Source organism: Etheostoma cragini, chromosome 22, assembly GCF_013103735.1.
Source record: "Etheostoma cragini isolate CJK2018 chromosome 22, CSU_Ecrag_1.0, whole genome shotgun sequence".
Taxonomy (NCBI): domain Eukaryota; kingdom Metazoa; phylum Chordata; class Actinopteri; order Perciformes; family Percidae; genus Etheostoma; species Etheostoma cragini.
Window position 1 is genome coordinate 6,913,211 of NC_048428.1, and position 22,507 is coordinate 6,935,717.

Consider the following 22,507-nt stretch of genomic DNA (forward strand, 5'->3'; position numbering starts at 1 on the left):
TTGATATGTATTCTAATACTGTATGGGCGATGTGCTAGTGAACAGATGCACACTGTACGGATGACTTCACATGTAGCTGAAATGTGAAGTGAGTCCAGACTTTTGAATATGGACTATAATATCTATTTATTTTAATAGTTTCATTTTTTTGTGGAAACAAAGTTAAAGTTGTCTCTTTCATGCTTGGCCACTTAATCGGTGGAGTTGTTGTGCTGGTGATCAAACAGAACTTTACATATAGAGTATATAGACTCTATATTTCCATATGGTTCATTTTTGCGTACCACCCTTGCAATGAGCCTTTACGATCAATACAATACAATGGTACTAGGTAGCACACAGAAACACTTAATGACTTGCAGATGTAAAATCAGCTTTCTGCATCTTCGCATCCGGTCAATACTAACATTTCTGTTTCAGTCCAACAATCGCAAACAAGGTCATCTAACTACACTTCTTAGAAGTTAGATAGGAGTGTGACGTTTGATAAAATACCTGTTTATATTAACTTAAGGCACAATGACACAACCAACAGCTCAGTAGCCATGTTCAAAACCACCTGCAGTGACACATTGAGCCTGCAGTAAAGATAACTGGACTTGGGGGGCTGACAGGGATCCTTACAGATCCTTACTTACTAACTGGGTAAGGCTCCTCAACAGTAAATGTCTACGTGTGTTGGGTGTCAGGATTCAGAGCCTGATTTCTTGTTTGTGTGTGTGTGTGTGTGTGTGTATGGTAGACAGGGTGTTTGAGGGGCGGGGGGGGGGGGGGGGGGGGGGGGCTGTGCTATATAATCTCCATATTGAAATGATGCAACACATTCACATGCTCACTCCCATCACATAACACACGGACGCTCGGTCAGGTGTCTCTGGCGTTGTTATGAACGCTAAACGTCTTCTTCAGCGTCATATTTTGACGCGCTTGGTCGTGACTCTTGGTGTCACTTTTGGACGCTCTGGGTCGGGACGTATGTTTAAGTGACATGGGGCACAATAACAGGACAGTGAGGTTTGGGAAAAGATGATGGGTGGGTTGTAAAATATACATTTCATTGACATCAGGACATGAACCCTGGTCTCCATACTACTCTCTACCGTTGTCTCTCTTTATACGGTGCGTCCCATACTGATGCTGAAGGGTGCTTTTTCCCATTGTTTCTGACATTGAGAGACACTGCCCAAGTGTCAGTATTTTAAAAGTTGGGAGTGAGAACGGGATGAATGATGAGATGTGTCAGTATGTTTCAGGGGAAAACTAACTCCAAAAACATATCACGTTTGCTTTCATAAAAATGTCCCCACTGTTGGAGAATCAACATAAAAATGAAAAGGGAACCTGTAATACTGTTGCTCAGTAGTTTCTACACTTGTCTATAACCGTTTGAATGAACTTCTACGTTAGGGATTGATCAAAAGGACCAGATAGATGTTTTGCATATTTTGACTTTTTGACTTTGAGATGTTTGGATTGAGTTTTCCAAAATTCCAGGAAGCCATTGTTTTCCTATCATTTCACGACTTATTGGAGAGATTTGAAATCAGTCTGTTGCTGCTGACAAGGTGACCGTGTAAGTAATTGCATAATGCAAGCACCTACATTACTGTGATGGTACTAACAAAAATACAAGCAGATAAGATCACTGTAACAGATTAGCTGACTCCTGTGAATAGTCTACTCCATACTGATTAGAAATGAATGAAACACAAAAGCTGCCTGGAACATTGCAAAAACAAATCTCCCAACATTTGGTCTGCTTTGGAAAATGGTCTGCTGTCATTGATGGTATTTGATTTATTAAATAGATGTAAATGGGCAAAAAACATCCCAAAACTACAGTTTGGTCCCTACAACAAAAAAGAAAGACGTAAAATAACGGTCAACTGTGGTGACAGATGAAATCCGAAAGTTCAAAGTGCTGTCCAAATAATAACATACATCCCAAAATCTGCTTGCTAAGGCCAATCAATTCTAAAGCATGGGGGGTTAAGTGAAGAAAATAAAATGTCACTGCAATCAAATGACTATAAGCATCCATCTATGTGAACATTCTCCAACTCCCAAAAGACGTAATCATGTTTAAACGAACACAGCGAAGCCCTGTTCACATTAGAGCAGTTTTTGCTCCATCATAGTGTTTGTGGCGTGTTGAGCTTTGTGAGCACGGCACATGGCTGAATTCTCCATACTTGTGCTACGATTAAAGATGTTTATGTATATTGTAACCAGTAGGTCTTAGAAATAGTTACTTCTCTTGATCATCACAAGAGAGGATGTTAGATTTTAAAACTTGCAAATAGCAAGAACTTGGATATTGTCTTTGCACATCCACACAACACAAGAGGATCAGTTTTCTGCTATTATGTGAACACGTCATTAGGGAAGAGAGGGGAATTTTTTTTCCAACTCGTCAATAAAAAGTGTGTGTGTGTGTATGTGTGTGTGTGTGTGATCTTTCTTTCAGTGCTGATCGCCATGTGTTTATGTCTGCTCATGTCATGTGAAATGGACAGAAGTGCTAATATCTTCAAACACGTGTAGCATCTTGTTTCATTGTCTGAGGAGGTGGTTGTGTAGCTAAACATGTGTGTCAGTATTTGTGTTGGACTGAGTGTGTGTGTGTGTGTGTGTGTGTGTGCCAGGCCAAGCACATACTAGATCACTGAAAGGCTTGGTGGAAGCGGGGCAGTGTAGTGGGTGTGCTTAGGTTGGATATGAAGGAGGAGGGCAGCCTTTGAAGCGGACTCTCTGCAGCCTCTGGGCCTTCGGGAGGCTGGGCGGGAAGCTGGACCAGGGGCGCCGGCTCTTCGTTGGGTGGATAGGCGACGCCCTGCCCCCCGCTGCTTCCCCCTGCCTGGTTGTACGGGGGTCCGTTGAGTGGCAGGAAGTTGAAAAGCTGCGAGAAGTCCATCAGGGAGGCAGATGAGGCCAGAGAGTCGCCTGCGGCGGCTACTGCCGCCGGGGTGGCCATTTTGGACAGGGACACGCCCTCGCTCACTTCCTCCAGCACGCCCCCTTGAGGCTCCAGCTCCAGTTTGGAGGAGGAGAGTTGCGGTTCCTGGGCTGCAGAGGACGAGGAGGGCATGCTGCTCTGCAGCTCCATCAGGTAGGTCTCCAGTTCTCCCCTTAGATTCTGCTCCCGCTCCTGTGAGACGCTGTATGAGGTAAAGTTGGAGCCCAGTGGGTACTTAAAAGAAAACGGGTGTGTGGGGGTGGGGAAAGGCTCTGTGTCCAGGACAGGGCCTGTGAACAGGTTAAGCTGGTGTGGCCTCGTTGTCAGCATTCCCGGAAGCTCGTCCTTGATGCCCCCAGACGCCATATCATAGACAACAGGCTCCAGCGAATCCGCTGGCTCAGTTTTGACCCTTAGCAGCTCCCGAGCGTGGCTCTTCTTCACGTGACGTGTCAGGTGGTCCTTCCTGCCAAAGCGCTGGGCACAGTACTGACAGAGGAAGTCCTTGCGTCCAGTGTGCACCACCATGTGGCGCCGCACATCTTTACGGGTGTAAAATCGCCGCTCGCAATATTCGCAACAGTGCTTCTTCTCTTTGGTCCCGCCGGAGGACTTTCCAGCGTGTGTTTTGAGGTGCTCCAGAAGGACCCCGGTGCTGGGGAATGGCTGCAGGCACACTTGGCAGGTGAGGTCTCCGCTGTTGGCGGCGTGGAGGGCGAGGTGGCGCTTAAAGCCCAGCTTGGTGTTGTAGCTCTTGCCGCACTCCTGGCAAGCGAATGCCTCCTTGTAGGGGTCGTGAGTGTGTAGGTGATTCTTTAAGTGATCCTTGCGGTGGAACATTTTCTCACAGTATGAACACTTGTGGTTTTTTTCTGGCGAGTGAGTCGCCATATGCCTTGGAACACAGACACATTCTATAAGCACTCACAATGGTTGCAATCACGTTTTAAATAGTAGGCAGGAGTTACATCACACATACGAACAAAACCTGGAGAGAAAAGGTAAACTAGTATGCATCAACACATCATTCTGATTACCACTGAGCACTATGTTACGTCACTGTGCCCCCGATAACACCGGACATTTAACAGATGAGCAAATAACCCACTTAGATCTGTGAGTCCACTCAATAGTAATATTTATGCTGCTGTCAAACTCCTTTTTTTCAAGCGTCATATTTTAATGTTAAACTAACACTCTAAGGCAATTGGATGTTTTAATTTAATATTTGTACACTTTTGTTTTAGTTGAAGCTATAATTATGAGCCAGTAAAATGAAATATGTGCGTTGATATGTGCATCCTGACAATATGTGTACATACGTGCAGTTGAATGACAATAACAGCTATCTATCTATCTATCTATCTATCTATCTATCTATCTATCTATCTATCTATCTATCTATCTATCTATCTATCTATCTATCAGTGTAAAGAGAAAAGCAACATGCTGCAGCCTGCTGTGCACCGCTGTGTGTCTGTACCGTAGCAGCTTGTATTTGGAGACGAAAGCCTTGGTGCAGTCGGGGTGTGAGCAGCGGTACGGTCTTTCTCCTGTGTGAGAGTACGAGTGCACCTTCAACTTCTCCAGACTGTTGAAAGCCTTCTGACACTCCTGGCAAGAGAAATTCTTCTTGGGCCTCCCCTCTGCTCTCCTGCGCCTCCCCGCGGGCGGCGCGAGCTTGGTTCTCTCCAGGAGGTGGTCGCGGTGGCCCTGGGTTCCCGTGGCCATGGCACTCTAGGGCTGAGCAGCTACATGGACAGGGGCGCAGTGCCCAACTAGTACTGATGCAATTGTTCTATCCAGTTTTATGTGCTCAACACCGCCTGGACTCAGGGGCCTGAGAAAGAGAGAAAGAGAGAGAAAAGATCATGTGAACGGATCTGTTTCAGGTTGCTGACTGAGTTGCTGGCAGTAGTAAAGAGACTAAAACCTAAGTCAGAAATTGACTGATCTGAGGCCCATCTCACACATCCAGTTCAACTTAATCTGAACCTGAGCTCAGAGTGACCATGTGATCTACGTGCTTCATATTAAAATGTTAAGAACAAACTCTGCTTTCTGTGTAGTGACGCCCACATTATTTTCTAGAGCAATATGTTAAAAGATAATTTGTCGCTAAAGCTGAAACATTGAAGATGGCTCTTTGTAGTATATTAATAGTAATTAAAAAGTCTAAAATGAAATTTTGTAACATTGCTTTTTGAGCAGAACATTTGTCAATCATCGTTTGGACGTTCTGGTGCGTGTTTTGTCCTCAGAGGGTTAATTACAAGAAATGTCATCAGAAAGACAGTCTTAGTCTTAGTATGAGCTCAAATGATACCTGAAGGGATATTTGAGTAACGCAGCAGCCGTCTTTCTGTCTGTCTGTCTGTCCGTCTGCCTCTCTGCCTGCCTGCCTGCCTGCCTGTCTGTCTGTCTGTCTGTCTGTCTGTCTGTCTGTCTATCTGTCTGCCTGTCTGTGTCTGTCTGTCTGTCTGTCTGTCTGTCTCTGTCTGCCTGCCTGTCTGTCTGTCTGTCTATCTGTCTATCCATCCATTCAGCTGTTCCTGCTGCAAAATAGAGAGAAGAGAAAAAGTAGCTTATGTCTGATGAAGTTCTTTGCAGCTGAGGGCGGGGGGAGGTACCTCATAATGGCAAAATAAGACATCAGTCAAGGCTTTATTTTGAATTAAGATAAAGATTTTTATAACACGTAGCCTTTGTTTATAGAGGACATGGTCACTCGTGGCTACCCACATACCGTTGTTCCCGGGGTGTGCCAATGCAACTTAACCAGCTTGCACTACAGACTGAACTACCTGACCCAATGAGCTTTGTTTTAGTATCAGTCTAGACCCCCTGTTTACCCATATCTGGGATTCCACATGCAGAGAGATGCATACAAATAATTACTTTTGATCATGCAGCTATTTCAAACAGATGGATTTTAGCTCTTGATTTAAGCCAACCAATGAGTTCTAAACAGACACATTTACTTCAATAAACACAAATTGATAACACTGTGCTGAATAAACACAGAAGATATATTATATATGCAGGAAAGAAACAAAAGCAGATACATAAATCACATCTGCCCAGCGATGGAAGAAGTATTCAGATCCTTTACTTCATTAAAAGTGCTAACAGAGCCCTATAAAAGTACCTTTTACAAGTTAAAGTCCTACACCAAAAATGTTACTTCAGTAAAAGTATGTGAGTTTCATCAAAAAAATGTAATTTCTAGACACAGAAAGATGTACTTACAGTATAGTATAGTATAGTATAGTATAAGTAAGAGTAATCAAAGTGGATGGTTGGAGTAATAACTAGCTGGACTGAGCGTTTTTCTTCTTTTAGTCTGTTTTGTCCAAACAAGATCTGTACGATACGGTGTTGAGATAAACAACTGCTGTACGTATCTTGGGTAATTATACACCCATGGATGTACAGATTCATGATTAAGGGTACTAAAGCTACTACATTTAATCCTTGGTCCCCTTTCTGTTTTATGTCCATTGGACTGTTTTTGTTTGTCAAATGTACAAAATACTCAATATGTATAACTTCACTTTACAGACTCAAGATACAGTTAAAAAAGTACATGTGATATATTACAAGAGGGGTAGACACAAACACACTCAAACAAAAATACATACAGCCATACTGACTACCACATATGGCATAAGGGGAACCTACAAAACATCCTTCCTGTACATACATACATACATATATACATACATACATACATACATACATACATGTACATACATCCAAACATATGTACATACAGTACATACATACAAACATACATACATACATACATATACATACATACATATACATACAAACATATACATACATACATACATACAAACATATTAATGAATACATACATACATACAAACCTAATCATACGAACTGTAAGTACATGTACATGTACATACTTACATACATACATACATACATACATACATACATACAGACATAAATACATACATGAATGCATACACACAAACTGTGGTTGTTAATTATTCTTGTAGTATATCAAATAGAGTTTGTTCTAACACTTTAAAGAGTGTACCCGCTAGAGCGATTGGCCTGTAGTTTTCTATGCTTGATACCTTACCGGTTTTGTCCTTAATAACTGGCATAAATAGTACCCGTAACATAGAGCCAGGTAATATGCCATGCATCAATAAACCAGAGAAACATATAGAAAGTAACACTCAGATTCTATGGCTTGTATACTTCAGGTGTTCAGCTGTTATTTGGTTAATACCACACACTTTGTTCATTGCCAATTTCTCAATAGCATGACACACTTCATCAGGTCTATTGAGCACACTGTCATCAGTAGTGACATCACCAACCTGATAGTCAGCACTCTCAACACAGTTAAATATCTCTCTAACAAGTTTCCTCACAGCTCAGCAACACCGTCATCCCCAGAGATCCCATCAGTGTTGGATGGCAAAGGCATCTTTTTACTGTTATTGATAACCTTCACTTCTTTTTAGAATTCATAAAAATCATTCTGCTGAAACTTTCTGCCCATAGAATTTGCCCTCATCATCTGCCCATTACGTTTAATCAAGTGTACAGCATCTTACAACCAGGCGTTTGCTCTTGCTTATGGTCAAACTCTGAGCCATACCTAGCCTCTCCAGGTAATACCCAGCTCCGAAAAGCTGCCTTAGCCTCCACATGAAGTTCAGACCCTATCCGTTCCATCCTGGTCTAATCTTATGCTTTCTTTTCTCTTGGATGAATAATTTGCTGGCATTAATTAAACAGTTCAATTTTCTGTCATTCATAATAACTATATTACTGTAATGTTTTGGACTCTTACAGTTTGAGTTGCCAGACAAAATAGCTTCAAGGGGTATATCAATATTAGACTATTATCACTCAGTGTGTTGTACTTCCATAAATCACATTCTGTGAGCTTTGCCCAGTCCACTCTTCTATTTTGCTCATTATTATTATCATCCTTATCTTAGCTAGTCAGCTTAGGTAGACTGTCAAGATGTATTACCATGGAAACAGGTATGTGATCTGCTGTGGCTAGACCATACATAATCTCAGCTTCCAAGCAATCATGAGCATCAGCTGTGCTAATACAGTGGTCTAGCCCAGATGTTGGATGCCATGCTTCACTGTATGTTTACCTGTTTACTGGTAACAAGATTTTACTTGAGAGAGCTAACTTAGTGTTTAGACAGAGTTGATTAAGGTGTTTGGCAAATAGAGAGTTCACATCTGACATATCAGCATTCATACCACCCATCACAAAAATGCAAATGCTTTCACTCTCTTTAATGAATGAGTTGATAAAGGCTAGCCTATTCATTTGGATTTTGGTAGCATTATGGTGTAGACGTTTAAAATAATAAAGATATTTTTATCATGCACAACTTTAATTGCTATGGCCCAGCCCACCGCTAATCGAATCACATCAAACAGTGGGTCAAGTTTCCCAAGCCATAGGATGGCCCCCCCTCCAGGTATTCTGCCACACACTAGTCCCATACTGAGATCTGTTGTCAGCTCCCCTCCCCCTAAATAAATGTTAGTACTCCAAAAAAGTACTCAGAAATATCCCCCCATTGTAGAAAGTGTAAAGGATCCAAACTTTTATTTAATGGTTAAATAGTCTCAGCTGGACTTGTATCCCGTTAGGTACCTGGCTAGTTTCATTTAGAATAAGACATCAGATTTTATAAACTACATGTGTTCTGTGTGCAGGAATCTTAATGTCTAAAGTAACTATGGCTGTCAGATGAATGGAGAGGAGGAAAAAGTACAATATTTTTCTCTGAAATGTAGCGGAGTAGAAGTAGAAAGTGGCATGAAGAGAAAAAACTCAAGTAAAGTACAAGTACCTTGAAAAGTTGCCTCATTGGGAGTATGGAAAGAGCTAAAATGTATGTAATACTGCAATTAAACAACAGGACCTTCACCAGGGGTCCGGGACCCCTAGGGGGGTCCTCAGAGTTGCTGCAAGGGGGGGCCACCAAATTATTGTTTGATAGTTACAAAAACAACAACATTGATGATAGGCCTTCTGGCCTATAGGAAAGGTAAGGAAAAGGAAGTCATCCACAGTTAAGATTCAGGATTCCATGTTCCATGTTTTAACATGTTAACATTAGAACATGATGTATATTTTAGGGATTGACAGATTATGGGAACTGGCCGAATATCGGGCTGTTTTTTGGAAGTTTGCAGATTATCTGTCTCTGGAGTTGTATTTGCCTGATAACCTATAAAGTTAATGGATGTAAAAGTGTTCTACTTTGGCTCGGCCACAGCTCTGTGTCTGTCCCTTGGCTTTGGTTTGACTCAGTCTGACTTAATGCCCCCCCCCCCCCACACACACACACACACACACACACACACACACACACACACACACAACATCTGACTATCTGTTACTGGGGATTATGGTGAAAGGTTCTCATTTATAGATGACTTTTTTGGCATGTTAGGCCTTTATTTGTACAGGACACTTGGAGAGGTTTTGGAGAGGTTTTGGCACAGCAGTGACACATCTAATACCAAATACTGAAAACTCCCTATAGCTCCCATTAGGTTAAGACTAGAGTTCTGAAATTGTACAGAGGTCTTGTTGACCAGGTGTGGAAGGCATGTGTTGGGTTCTGCATAGTGTGGCACAAAGTATGTTTTAGTCCATTTTATAAAAGTTTTTTTTTATACAGGACCTAAATAATTATTTGGAACCATGTTGGAACTGCTGTAGTGTATGTTGTGTTTGAATCTAATGCTAATCAAGCACAGGTCCATAAGGTAGGAGAATTTAGGTTACTCATGAAGCCTCATACATGCATTTTGGCCTTGCAGTTATAGCCAGTTAAAGCCAATATTCTGTTATAAGCGAAAATCAAGCAAAAGAGCTGGATTTTAACAGGTTAAAGGTGCTCTAAGCGATGTTGGGTGATGTCACTTCCTGAAAACTTCTGTTTTTGTTGCCATTTGTAGACCCTGGGCTGCCATCAGAGACCGCTTTTTTTTTTTTTTTTTTACAGTGTGTTCAGGGGACAGGCAGCTGGCAGATAGTGAGGAGATGTTTTTTAATTTAGATTTTTCCAGATATCTGTTATCGGTTTCAATATCTACTATTAATCTGGATTGTTACCGGCTTGAAAAGCCAGTATCAATCGTCCCCTAACATTAAAATATGAATATGCAACACTTATCTTTTCATAGCTTTTGAAACACTTGGTTCAGGAGAACAAGCTGGAATGTGTCTATCATTTGAATAACTTGGTATTGCATGCGCCATAAAAAGTTAAATCTAAAACCTCTAGGTCGCGCTACATGTTATTGTAGGCCCAGTTAAACATGCAGCTGAATTTTATACGTTATATATAGTAAAGGAGTCCCTGATCCGTCTGTCTTTCAGCCGAGAAACACCAAGGACCCCTGTGTTACAGGCCTTCAACATTTAAGATGAGCACTCTGATGTGATTCATGGATTTATGACAGAAATGAGCTCAATAAGTGCATTTAACTACATTGACAACAGCCAAGTATTTTTCAATAATGAGGACGCACCGGCGCTTGAAATTATTTCAAAGGAAATGTTATTATAACACATGTATTTGCATTCTATGATCCATATTTTGTACTGACAATAAGTCACTGCATCTAGTTTTTTAAATCATGTTGAGTGACATCAAGAATGATAATACTAACAATAATAATACTCACTTCCATTAGCTGCTTGTCTTAACTCTACTAATTATCATCAGAAATAGAAATGATGTTGTTGACATTTAAAGTAAATGTGTACTTTACTGAGAGTTACAACGTTAAAGTTAATAATCATACCAAGACTAAAGTGCTATACTGGATGAAAACAAATCAACGAATGATTTTCTTTTCCCGGCTCGAAACACAAGTTCACAGCAGCCGGATTATATTATTATATATTATCATATCAGGATGCTCATACAGAACCAGTTCATTTTCCATACAAATGTTTTGTTAAGAATGTATAAATCTGAAGTAAGTCAGCATAATCATCAAGCCTTTAAGATATAAATGTTTCATTTCTACAGACCCTCCCCCTTATCTTTTCAAACATGAAATATGTAACAATTAGGCTACATTTTAGCCTCAAATAAAAACAGTGTTTCTTATCTCATGTGAAGCAAACAGCAACCATTGGGATAAAAAAAAAAAAAAAAGAACGGTGCAACTCTCGGCCTTTTTCTTCAGCCTACAATAGCATTATGAGGGCTGTATTGTTTTCACTTATAATTTATACTTTTTGCTTCAAATTACACTCTGATTTTCAGTAATCACTACCTGAAATACACACACGTACAACCGTCAGAGGGAGTAGGCTGCCAGCTGGTTGGGGGGGTACCGTGACTTGCCCAAGGACACCCGGCAGTGCCCAGGGAGTGAGGTGCCATCTTTCCATACTCCGTACTTTAGTCCACACGGGGACTTGAACCATCAACCCTCTGGTTCCCAACCCAACTCCCTGCAGACTGAACTACTGCCACCCCTGGTCTATTGATTAATACAAACACAGTGGTGGAATGTAACTAAGTCCATTTACTCCAGTACTGTACTCATAATAATGATGTATGTTTATTATAATAATGTATATATTTTGAGGTATTTTTATTTTACTTGATTCTTTTCTTTTTGGGCCACTTTCAACTTCTTTACATTTCAGAGAGAATCCAAATCAGCTTTATTGGCCAGGTTTGTGTAAACAACACTCAGGTTAATCTTTGCTCTTACATTACTCTCTTATGAAGAATAAAAACAGAAAGGACAGTAAGAAATGTAGAAAATACTGTTAGGTATACAGTATAACAATAGAATAGAATTTACAAATGTATAAGAAGTATACAAGAACAATTATAGAGATCAGGCAATTTCAGTAATGTCTGAGATTTAAGATATAAATGTAGTGTAAGGCAGTTTGGTGCATTGGTATTCTATTAATAATACTCTTTGTAATTGTAAGATTAAAAACTATGTGAGGTAGATGAGATTGTATTGTACTTTTTACTCCACTACATTCATCTGCTAGTTACTTTGCACATCATTGTTTTTTTCACACAAAACACACGTAGTTTATAAGATCTGATGTTTTGTTATTAACCATGTTTGGATTGTGTCCAGTTTCTAACATGTGAGGGGTTTTCTGCTTTGAGTACTTTTACTTTCAATATTATACTTTTTCAATCCTATTTTTTTTAGGCTACTCACATAGCCTTCTGTTGTTTAAGTAACATTTTCAATGCAGGACATGTACTTGTAACAGAGTATTTTTACTGTGTGGTATCAGCAGGGGCGTAGCACAAAATTCTGGACCCTGTAGGAGGAGATTTTCTATGGACCCCTCTCAGCATCCACAGCTATTCATTCTAGCATCTTATTGGGCCCTCCTCACATGAGGGCCCGTGGCACTCATTCCACTCCCCCCCCCCCAGTCCGATGCCCCTATGTATCAGTACCTTAACTAAAATACTGGCTCGGAATACTTTTTCCACCTACTGCTGAACACAAGCAAACAGAAGCCACTTCGCTGTATAAAAATCCAGAGTCAAAACCATGCCTAGCAGTTTCAGAACAAACGCAGACTAATTCCAAATCAGATGAAGCCTGAGGTGTGCTTTAAGGTAGGACAGGTGTAAACACTGACAACACATGCACTTCCTCTCATGGAAACGGTTTCAACCTCGATTTACTACACTGACTACAAGATGCTTCTTATCTCCAAACTGTCCCAACGTTCAGAGCCGCCATGCAGCCTGTGTTAAAGGCTTAATAACCTTACAATACATGATGGGCTCCCCCCCCCCCCCTCTGCAGCTATAGGACCAGATCTAGTAAATACGAATCAGGCTACTAATGTGCACACAGTGCAACCTGCCGCAGCAGTCACACTCAACACAAGATCCCTTGTGGGTCTGCGGAAAGGCTGGGTTGGAGGCATTTCATAGCCTATTTCATTTTAATGTTGTTGCCTCATTTTAATGTTGTTGCTACTTTATTGATAAGCAGTTTCTTGTGTGTTAGCCTTGTAAGCGGGTCATAGCCGACCTGTCAGCAGTAGCTATGACACCGTGATCAATAGGGCTACTTACAGAGGGTTACAAATGCGTTATAGCACACATAGCCCTCAAAGTGAAACATGATATATAAAAAACATGCCATAGGCTCTGCGTGGTTGCATTTAGGGTTATAGGCTACCTTTTTGGAAAGGAGATGCGAATCGATAAGGACAGTGTTGACGCTTGTGATGAAGTGTGTGTAGGCTATGGCAAAAAAAAGTACATGTGATTGCAGATGGCAGGAAAAGTGACATTATTGCTGAATCCAAGTGCGCCTGTTGCTGTTGGTGCTCATCGCACTGCCGCTGTTATTACATTTAAAAAAAGAAACAAAGTGAGAAAGGCTATGGTTAACTTTACTCAACTTTCCTATTCCACTGGCTCCCGTGGTCTTTTAATGTTCGCGGACATGCACCGTGACACTAATATCACCAGTGACATAATTTTATTTCATTACAAAAAATAAAATAAAATCCAAAACGTGTGCCTTCCCTGGTTTTCTCTGTGGTTCCAAACTGGGTAGCCTACTGATTAACACAAACTTTTTTTTCCCCAGCTCACCCCTCTCTCATAATTTAAATAACCCCGATATTTTAATTCAAGAACTGAGTAACCGTGGACTTAATTTACATCAAACTTACCCCGGTCGCTTTAACATCCTTTCTGTCGGGTTTTTCTTCACTTTCAACTATTTTCTGAATTTTTAATAATTTTTTTCTCATATTTTTTGCTAGACGCGGCGGGCCTGAAAATTGTTTGCTTTCCCCTCTTTCGAGCAGCCATTGTGTGTATGCGCTGCGATGCAACCGCACTATGTGTTAGCCCCGCCCATTTGAAGTCCCGCCCGCTCTTGCATTTTTTTTTTTAATGTGTGTAAGGCGCTGCCACTTCTCTCTTCAATTTCAGTTACAGTGCATTTCAGTAAAAGTTAATTTTTCGACTTGCTAGATGTACGTTCAATCGTTTAAATTTGGTTAAGTACAATTTACAACGACAGGAAGACTAACTTGACAGCAAAGAAATATTATTGGCTCATTGAATTGTCACTCTACGTGGTTAGTTTTCAGGGGTTCCCGTTGGCTGATGTGGCTGTCAGTTGTCGGTGACGGTGCGGGTGATTTTCCTGTTGCGCTGTTGCAACAACGAGTAGAGTTGTCTTGAGCATGACGGGGAGCTTATGGCTTGTGTAGCTTTATTAGTTAGCGTTAGCCACATGTAGCCTATGCTAATGTATAGCTTTTCACTAGCTAGCTAGCGAAGCAGGACACTCGCTAGCATTCCAAGGGGATATAGGCAAAATTACAACACAGGCTACTTTTTTAATAGCTATTATTAGCAGTTAGTTCGGTAGCGTATTTACAACAAACTGGACCGTCTTCCCTGCTGTAGATATTGGGCGCATCCACAAGAGATTAGACTACCGCTGGATAAAAGTTGGTAGGCTATTTTATAAGGTAGGTAGCCTATTACAATGTAGCTGTATCCAGCTAAACGAAAAGCCGTTCCAAAGTGTCCCTGTTTGGTAACATCAATGAAGGTCAACGTGTTACAACGTAGCAACGGGAGGCTACATACATATAGCCTAGTGGAGGGCACCAATCTTACTGAAAAGCCAGTTGACAAACACGTGTTTATTAAAATGTGTTTAATTTACACTACTGTTCGATACAAATAAAGGTAGGCTATTTTGTACAAAAGGAGAAGCCATCTTTCAATTCGGCATACATTTAACACCAAACTGAAATAGTATAAATAGTAGGCTAGTGGAACCGTTCTATATTAACTTCCCTTTTTTATTCCGCTAAAACACAATGTGGTTAGAGATAGCAAAAGGCTGATAACCTAAGCTGGAAGTTTAGCTCGTTCAGATTGACTTTGTGTAGTAGTTAGGCTACAACTTCTGACCTCCAGTAGGCACGTAGGCTATTACAGCATTGGATTTTGAGACTGTATTTTCTGTGTGTGTGGGGGTGGGGGGGGGGATTGAAAATATTGTGATGTGTTTTCTCTCCATACATGAGCTACACAGCCAATAATATGTTGTTTTTGGGCCTGGTAGAATAGTAACCTGGACATCCAGACCCAATCCGCTGAGCAAATTCCAGGGTAGCTAGAGCCAATGGAGGGTGCAGAGAATGGGGCTGGTTTGTGCACATCGAGATGTATTCACACGAGTAAAAAACGAGCAGCAGCATTTTACGATTTATCGTCTTTCAATTGAATCATATCGTGATGAAATATATCGAGAAACGGTGATGCACAATTACGTTGTCTAAACTGCCAGTAACAAGCACATCCTTGCTCCATATTCTCAGGAAAAGTGTGTGGAAACATTTTGAGGGAAGAACAATTGATGAATTGCAGACTTGTTTTAACATCACATTATCTTTGGTACACAGTCCGGAAAAAATAGGTATTGTTTTCTCTGTAACTTCACTTAAAGCTGTGTACCACATTACCGATGATTATGTATCGGAAATCTCACTGTAGAACAATATGTTGTGAAAGCACCAATATTCAACCCGCCCATATCATCGCAATATCAACATCGAGGTATTTGATCAAGAATATGGTGATGTTTGATTTTCTCCATATCGCCCTATGCTCCCGTGTAGTTATTAGATTGTTTTTACACTCAGATGTCAAGATTGCTATCATGCTTTAACCCTTGTGTTGTCTTCCTGTCAACCATGAAAAAACACTTGTTTGTTGTTATTTTAGTTCCTCTTTTACCTTTGTCATTTTTTAACATTGTTATCGTTCTATCTGTCATTTTTGTCACTTTTTTAATATTTTGATTATTTGTTTCTGGTGTTTTTGACTTCATTGGTCTTTGCTTTTGTTGCTTCTCTCATCATTTTGTCACCTTTTAATTTAGATTAGTTTATTTTTTACATTTTTTGCGCTTTTTTTGATACCCATATTTTCTGAGAATTGTTTTGGGGGGAAAGTGGGCGAGTGACCCGAGAACGACATTAATCACACTGTGGTCACAATATACATCTTGCAGCTAGCTCTCATTTAAACTGGTGCTGAAACAGTTAGTTAGTTAGTTAGTTAGTTAGTAGTGGTATGACAAGATTCTTCCTACGAGCTATCACAGCTTCAAAAAACTGAAGAAACAACAACAACAATCCCAAAGCAAAAGCTCTCCATCTCGCCCGGGACACACAATCCTACGCCGTGTGTGCGCAGCAGGTGTAGCCAGTTAAAAGATACATTCAGAATGAAATCAATGTTTAAAAAAAACTGGTGACTGGTGGTCACAGTGTCTGGACACCTTCATAATGGTTGTGTGGTGATAAAATTAAAGTCTTGAATTCCATTTACGTAAATTCAGTAAAAACGGACAAAAGAACTTTGATATTCTCTGAGATCAAAGTGGTCAATTTGGAATTGGAATTAAACTCAAATGTCCCAACATTTTTGACCAAATACGTCAATGTCAATATTGCGCCCATATCGTAGGCTGTACTGTTGCTGCTTTCACTAAAATGTTTAGACAATTAGATTTTTTTGATAAATAATCATCAGTAATGTGGATATAATAGAACCATCTGACATTACTTAACTGTAATGCAGCCTTTAAAACCAGTGAAGGCAACAATTGTATTATATTACGGTATCCAAAATTGAGTTTCTCTAGAAAAATCTAGCTAGCTACAATAGCAACTCTCATATATTGATACTGAGATATTATCCATATATTGCCCAGCCCTACTGCTAATCAAAACCTGTGACAGTCAACAATCTGTTTAAGTCATTAATAATTTAGCTGCAATTTCACAATTCTAAAAAGAATCCCAGTACCCGCAGAGACCAAGGTGACCTCCTCAAATGTCTTGTTTAGTCCAAGCCGGCCTCCAAAGCTCAAACATATTCCCATTATTGGGAAATGAAACCGTAGCATGCAAAACTCTTCAACTTGGAGGAAAAGACACAAGCAAATATTTTTGAACTTTTCCTTTCAAAATGACTTAAACTATTACTTGGTTATAAAATATCGCTAAACATTCATTTTCAATAGAATGGTTATTTGATAAATTGATTAATTGTTCATGCCTTAAAACAAATGTTTTATTGTTGATCCATCGGATCCTATAATATAAAAAGCAAATGTGTGAGTTCTCCTTATTATCTCTTCCTTAATCAACTGAATAGTGAAATCCCGGGTCTTCAGAACATCTTTGCTAGAGTCTTTTCTTTTCTTGCCACTTTCTATTTTTACTCCACTACCTTCATCTGACAGCTTTAGTTACTAGTTCATTTACACATTCAGATTTTTGCACAGTAATCTGGGATAGGAGACTAACGTGCTCTGGTTTATTGGCATTTCTTTAATCCAATCCCGGTCGTCTTGGTCAGGGCTCGGCGCCGGACGGAGCGACGGGGCCTCTGCTAAATAAAACTCTGGAAGGAACTTGTTTTGTTGGAATATGTGTACGTTCAAAGGATGTTTTAGTCGTGTGAGAGAAACAAGAGACACATTGATATAGACTAGATGCTCAATAACACTTTAGCTTCTAAATAGAGCTGGGCAATATATTGATATTGTGATATGAGACTACATATCATCTTAGATTTTGGATATTGGAACATCGTAATATGAAATTAGTGTTGTCGTTTCCTGAACTTCCCAGACTGGTGTTTTAGCCTTACCCACTTAGTCATTAAATCCACATTACTGATGATTATTTATCAAAAGTCTCATGTGTAAATATTTTGTGAAAGCACCAACAGTCAACACTACAATAGCGTTGCGGTATGGATATCTAAGTATTTGGTCAAAAATATTGTGATATTTGATTTTCTCTATCGCTCAGCCTGACGCATTACAAATGCTTAATTACAGTAACACAGTTGGGTCACACATTTAGAACATGCCTGCATTAAAAATATCTGCTGATTTTATTAAAATATTCAGAAGAACTGAGCCGTAGAGAAATCATCTGTATCATTCCACTTAAGTCATTCATTACTGACGTGATGCATGACTTGTATTAAACACACACACACACTCTCACACACAAAATAAGTAATCCATGGCCCTTTTGAAACACCTGAACCTGTTTGTGTTGTCCATCTTTACTCAGATCCAAATGGATAAAAAAGCGGGAAAGTTTCGGAATCAGGACGCCAACCCATGCATCGAGGTAAGCTGACCGACTCGTCACATCGTGCGTTGTGTCCAACATCTGCCTGCTGCTGGGATGCGACGCAGCCGTGTTTCCAGCCGCACGGTTTTATGCAAATTAGGTAACATCCAATGGAAAATGCCTTTTGTAAACTGTAACATTTGATTGAATGTCGTCACCAAGTTTCTCCGCTCTTAATAGGTACACGGCTTATGCAATAATCGCTGACGGAAATGTTATTTGCCAAATGAAAAATTTATTTCAGTTAAATTTTAGTTAATTTTATGGTTGCAATCCCGCCGTTAAAACACAGAAAGAACTTTGAGGTCACTTCTGCCACGCCGGGTATCAACAAAGACAGATATGTGGGCGACCGAGGAAAGACTTTTAACATTTCATTTACAATAGCAAAATAAGCATAACTTCTCTGAGCCATCACAGCCACGTTTCTACAGCGTCCTCGTCGTCTTATTATAGCTTTATGTGTCGCTGTCAGCTGCCACATGAGCACTATTACAACTTACAACTTGCTTTACAAATGGAAGTTGGGATGTTGTGTGATTCAGTGCCGAAATGAATTGAAACACCTTAACTCTTGTGTTGACTTCCCGCCAACCATGCAACCTTTGACTGGCTCAAAATGAAAAAACAACAACGTTTTGTTCATCTTTTTTGACACTGTTGTGGCTTTGCACAATGTTTTTGTCCCTTTCTTCGCCGTTTTTGTCTTTTTACCGATGTCTTTGAAACTTCTCCAGTTTTTTTGTTTACTTTTCCCGAAGTTTTTGAATATTTTTTTATGCACTTTTTTAATGACACACACACACACACATAAACATACGTGTATGGAAAGATTGGAATACGTTTTTTCTGACATTTTTCTGTCACTTTCTTCAACATTCTTTTATCTTTTTTTTTCTTCAAATGCTATCAAATTGATTTAAACTCCCAGAATCAACGAAAGCAGTGGATCATTCATTTACTTGTGTACGGAAACCATTCCCAGTATTGTTTTGACAATTTAGTTAAATAAACCCAAATTTCGGATCTAGAAACTTGTTGAAAACGGATCCAACTTGACCTGAGCACAACACATCTCATATCTTCTCTTTATACCTCTGTGACCGTAAAACGCATGTGACAACATTACACACAGAATGTTATTCACTTTAAAGCCGTCGGATGGAAACACACTTTCCCCGGCTTTGTTCCCATGAATGTTTTTAGTGAAACTTTGAACAGATGATTCGATTGACAAGTGGATGGAGACGTAGTTCTGTCCTGTTCTGTTGTTGGAACTTCTTCTCTTTATTTTCAGGAAAGCGATGCCTCCCAGAAGTGTTTGGATGCCTACAACTACGACAAGAGCATGTGTTCAGCCTATTTCCAAAGATATAAGAGCTGTAGGAAATACTGGGTGAGTGTTTCATCTGAGGAACGGGTAGGAAAAGAGACTTCTTAAAAAAACACGAGAGTTGGATGCAGGGAAGGCATAGTCATCTTCAGAGGTGGAATGTAACAAGGTATATTTACTCCAGTACTTTTAGTCCAAATGTTGAGGTACTTGTACTTTACTTCTTCAGTCTTTTCTTTTCATGCCACTTTCTAATTCCACTCTAATTTCAGAGAGAAATATTGTACTTTTCATCTGACAGCTTTAGTTACTTTTCACATTAAGAGTTCTGCACAAAAAAAAACATGTAGTTTATAAAATGTGATGTTTTATTTTAAAGTAAACTAGCCAACAATATAAGGGCCTACAAGTCCAGCTGAGGTGATTAGACCACTCAAGACATAACTGTTTGGATTCTTTAAACTTTTTTAAAATGGGAGGATTTTTTTTCAGCATTGAGTACTTTTACTTTTAAAACTTTAAGTACAGTTTCCTGATGATGATTGCATACTTTTACTCAAGTACCATTTTCAATGCCAGATTTTACTTGCAACAGAGTGTTTTTACAGTGTGGTGCCAGTACTTTGACTGAGTACGGGTTTGAATACATCTTGCGCCGCTGGTTATCTTCACAGAGACCCAGGCCGTATCTCTAGGTTGCCCAAGCTCAGCAGCACGTGGGCAGGAGCTAAAGACCTCCTTGGTTGGGGTCCTTGGCGCTGCAGTAGTGACACCCACGGGTTGGTCAGGGCGCCTGCACATGCAGGCATTGCTGTACATTGAATTATCTCAGAAATAATTGTGATTATCAATATAATTGTCTCTTTTAGTCACATTTAAAAAAAATATTTATTTTCATTTGTTACTTTTTTTAAACAAATGTTTTGAATGAATTGAAAAGGATTTGTATTTCAGTGTCATGTGACCCAGATAATGTAAAATTCACAAATACACAGCCTATGAAGTTAACGGCGCCTCTTTATTATCATAAAACATATTTTCTAACTGTATCCCGTCTTATCATTTTTGTTACTAGCTATATCAAGTGCCAGCAACTAACTATTGAAATAATAAAAATAAATAGGCTGACCAATAAGCACTTCTAAAATTACAATTTGGCATATCTAAACAATGTCAACAATTACCATCAACAGTCATACGTCTTGAGATCTTGGTTAAAGCATAACTCTCGCCAAAATGTAACCTAGGGTGTTTTTGTGAATGTACCATTAAAGCATAATTGGGACAGAAATTCCACTTTTAAGATTGACTGTGATTTTGTTTTTCGGTCAAATTACCTTTTGAATGCTATGAGTGCAATGAGAGTTTCGCGATTGACCCTCCGGAAACCACACCCCCTAGTGTTCTGGGGGACAAACACGCAGAACTCCGAAAGGGTCACAAGGCCATAGGAGCGACGCCTCAACCATAAAACAGCATGAAGCTGAATAAATGTCAAATGTAGCAAAAAAAGTTTCCAAACTGACTAACATTCTTATCTTACATCTGATGATTGTAGTTGGACTTCTTTAACAAGTTTTATTTACAGTGTGTATTATCTGCTCTAGCTTTTCCAACATTTTAGACATATTTTCTTTTTATCAAAAAACGTCCAATTTTTTTAAGGAAGGACCCCTAAACCCTTGGCAAACAGGGGCACCTAAGTCTTCCACAAACCTGAGGGAGAACACTGAATTATGTATAAATGACAACACCGTAAGTGTATTATACACATCGATCCCCAGCAAAAAGCTTCCTAGGAGCCGTCAAGAAACTTTCAGGTTATGGGAAGTATTTTAAATGAAGGCCAATGAAACATTTTGTGTTTGTTTTTCCTTGCAGCACAACATAATGGTGCAGAGAAGAAGAGACGGCGTGAGGCCTGAAATGCCCACCGCGGCAGAGCGGCAGGAGATGCTCGCTACCATCGGAGGCAAACCATACTGAGAGTCAGCAGGGGGACACAGAGACACTGGGAGGGACATTCTGCTGATGCCAAGAACTGACCTGTCCTTAGGCCTAGGCCGTCTGGGAGTGACCACCTGGAATGGGTCTCTTCTAAAAGGAAAGGGATCGAGAGGGAAGTCACAGGGAGACAAGATATAAAATGTATTATTTATTGAGTTTAATAACGATGGGACATGAAGTGACACAACATGACATGTCTGTAATAGGCGGCCAACGGCAGGCTTTTTTACCAACAGTCTGCATTCGGTGAGTCAGACTACTGCTGCCCTAAATCAGTTAAAGAGAAGCTTCACCACCAGCGCATAACATTAGGGCAGCCTCTCTGGTCACACAGCAAAAATATAGAAACACCTACGGCCTAATGTCTATAACATAGATTTTAAGACTTGTTAAGGACCGGTAGACGCCCTGCTTGTTCACTTCTTATGTACTTCATGTTGTAAATAATTGTAAAGACCGATGTAATTTAAATAAACAATTTATTTAACACCTATTTGAATTCACTCAAAAAAAGTTTTTGACTTATCACTTATCACTTTAGTAAAGAGAAGATCTTCTCATCTCTCTCTCTGCAACCTAATGTCTATGAGCTGAAGAAGCTCATCTCTCTCTCTCTCTCTTACAGTTAGGACAGGTGGTGGTGGGGGGGGGTAATACCTTGGTTCCAACAACTCATCCATCAGCCCTCTCCTGACCGCCAGAGGAAATCAACCATGGCACTTAACAACAGCAGCAAAACAAATTTCAGCAAAAGTGTGTTGATTATTTTATTTTTTTGGCATTTTTTGGGCTAAGAAGGGAGTTACTGTCTCCAGCAGGCCCATTTTGTCCACTTGAATCACAGTGAGAAAACAGGAGACAAATAAATCAGTTATATAATCGTGTGTGTGTGTATATATATGTATATATATATATATGTATATGTATATATATATATATATATTTATACACACACACACACACACACACA

General features: G+C 39.9%; 2 protein-coding genes across 3 annotated transcripts; one reads left to right on the forward strand and one right to left on the reverse strand.

Annotated features, from left to right (window-relative positions):
• Positions 1 to 1,331: 1,331 nt before the first annotated feature.
• plag1 (pleiomorphic adenoma gene 1) lies at positions 1,332 to 13,819 on the reverse strand. Its single transcript, XM_034861917.1, has 3 exons — positions 13,683 to 13,819; positions 4,440 to 4,796; positions 1,332 to 3,851 (listed from the first exon to the last, which is right to left on the reverse strand). The coding sequence occupies exons 2-3, from the start codon at positions 4,685 to 4,687 to the stop codon at positions 2,663 to 2,665; spliced, it is 1,437 nt and encodes a 478-aa protein (XP_034717808.1). The 5' UTR covers positions 4,688 to 4,796; positions 13,683 to 13,819; the 3' UTR covers positions 1,332 to 2,662.
• Positions 13,820 to 14,127: 308 nt separating this feature from the next.
• chchd7 (coiled-coil-helix-coiled-coil-helix domain containing 7) lies at positions 14,128 to 22,026 on the forward strand. 2 transcript variants are annotated; one of them, XM_034861929.1, is made up of 4 exons: positions 14,128 to 14,494; positions 18,133 to 18,194; positions 19,495 to 19,593; positions 21,412 to 22,026. In XM_034861929.1, exons 2-4 carry the CDS (start codon positions 18,141 to 18,143, stop codon positions 21,514 to 21,516), a joined length of 258 nt encoding a protein of 85 aa, XP_034717820.1. In that variant the 5' UTR covers positions 14,128 to 14,494; positions 18,133 to 18,140; the 3' UTR covers positions 21,517 to 22,026. The 2 variants fall into 2 exon arrangements, with proteins under 2 accessions (XP_034717820.1, XP_034717822.1); XM_034861931.1 differs by having other exon boundaries at positions 14,129 to 14,478; positions 18,135 to 18,194.
• Positions 22,027 to 22,507: the final 481 nt, after the last annotated feature.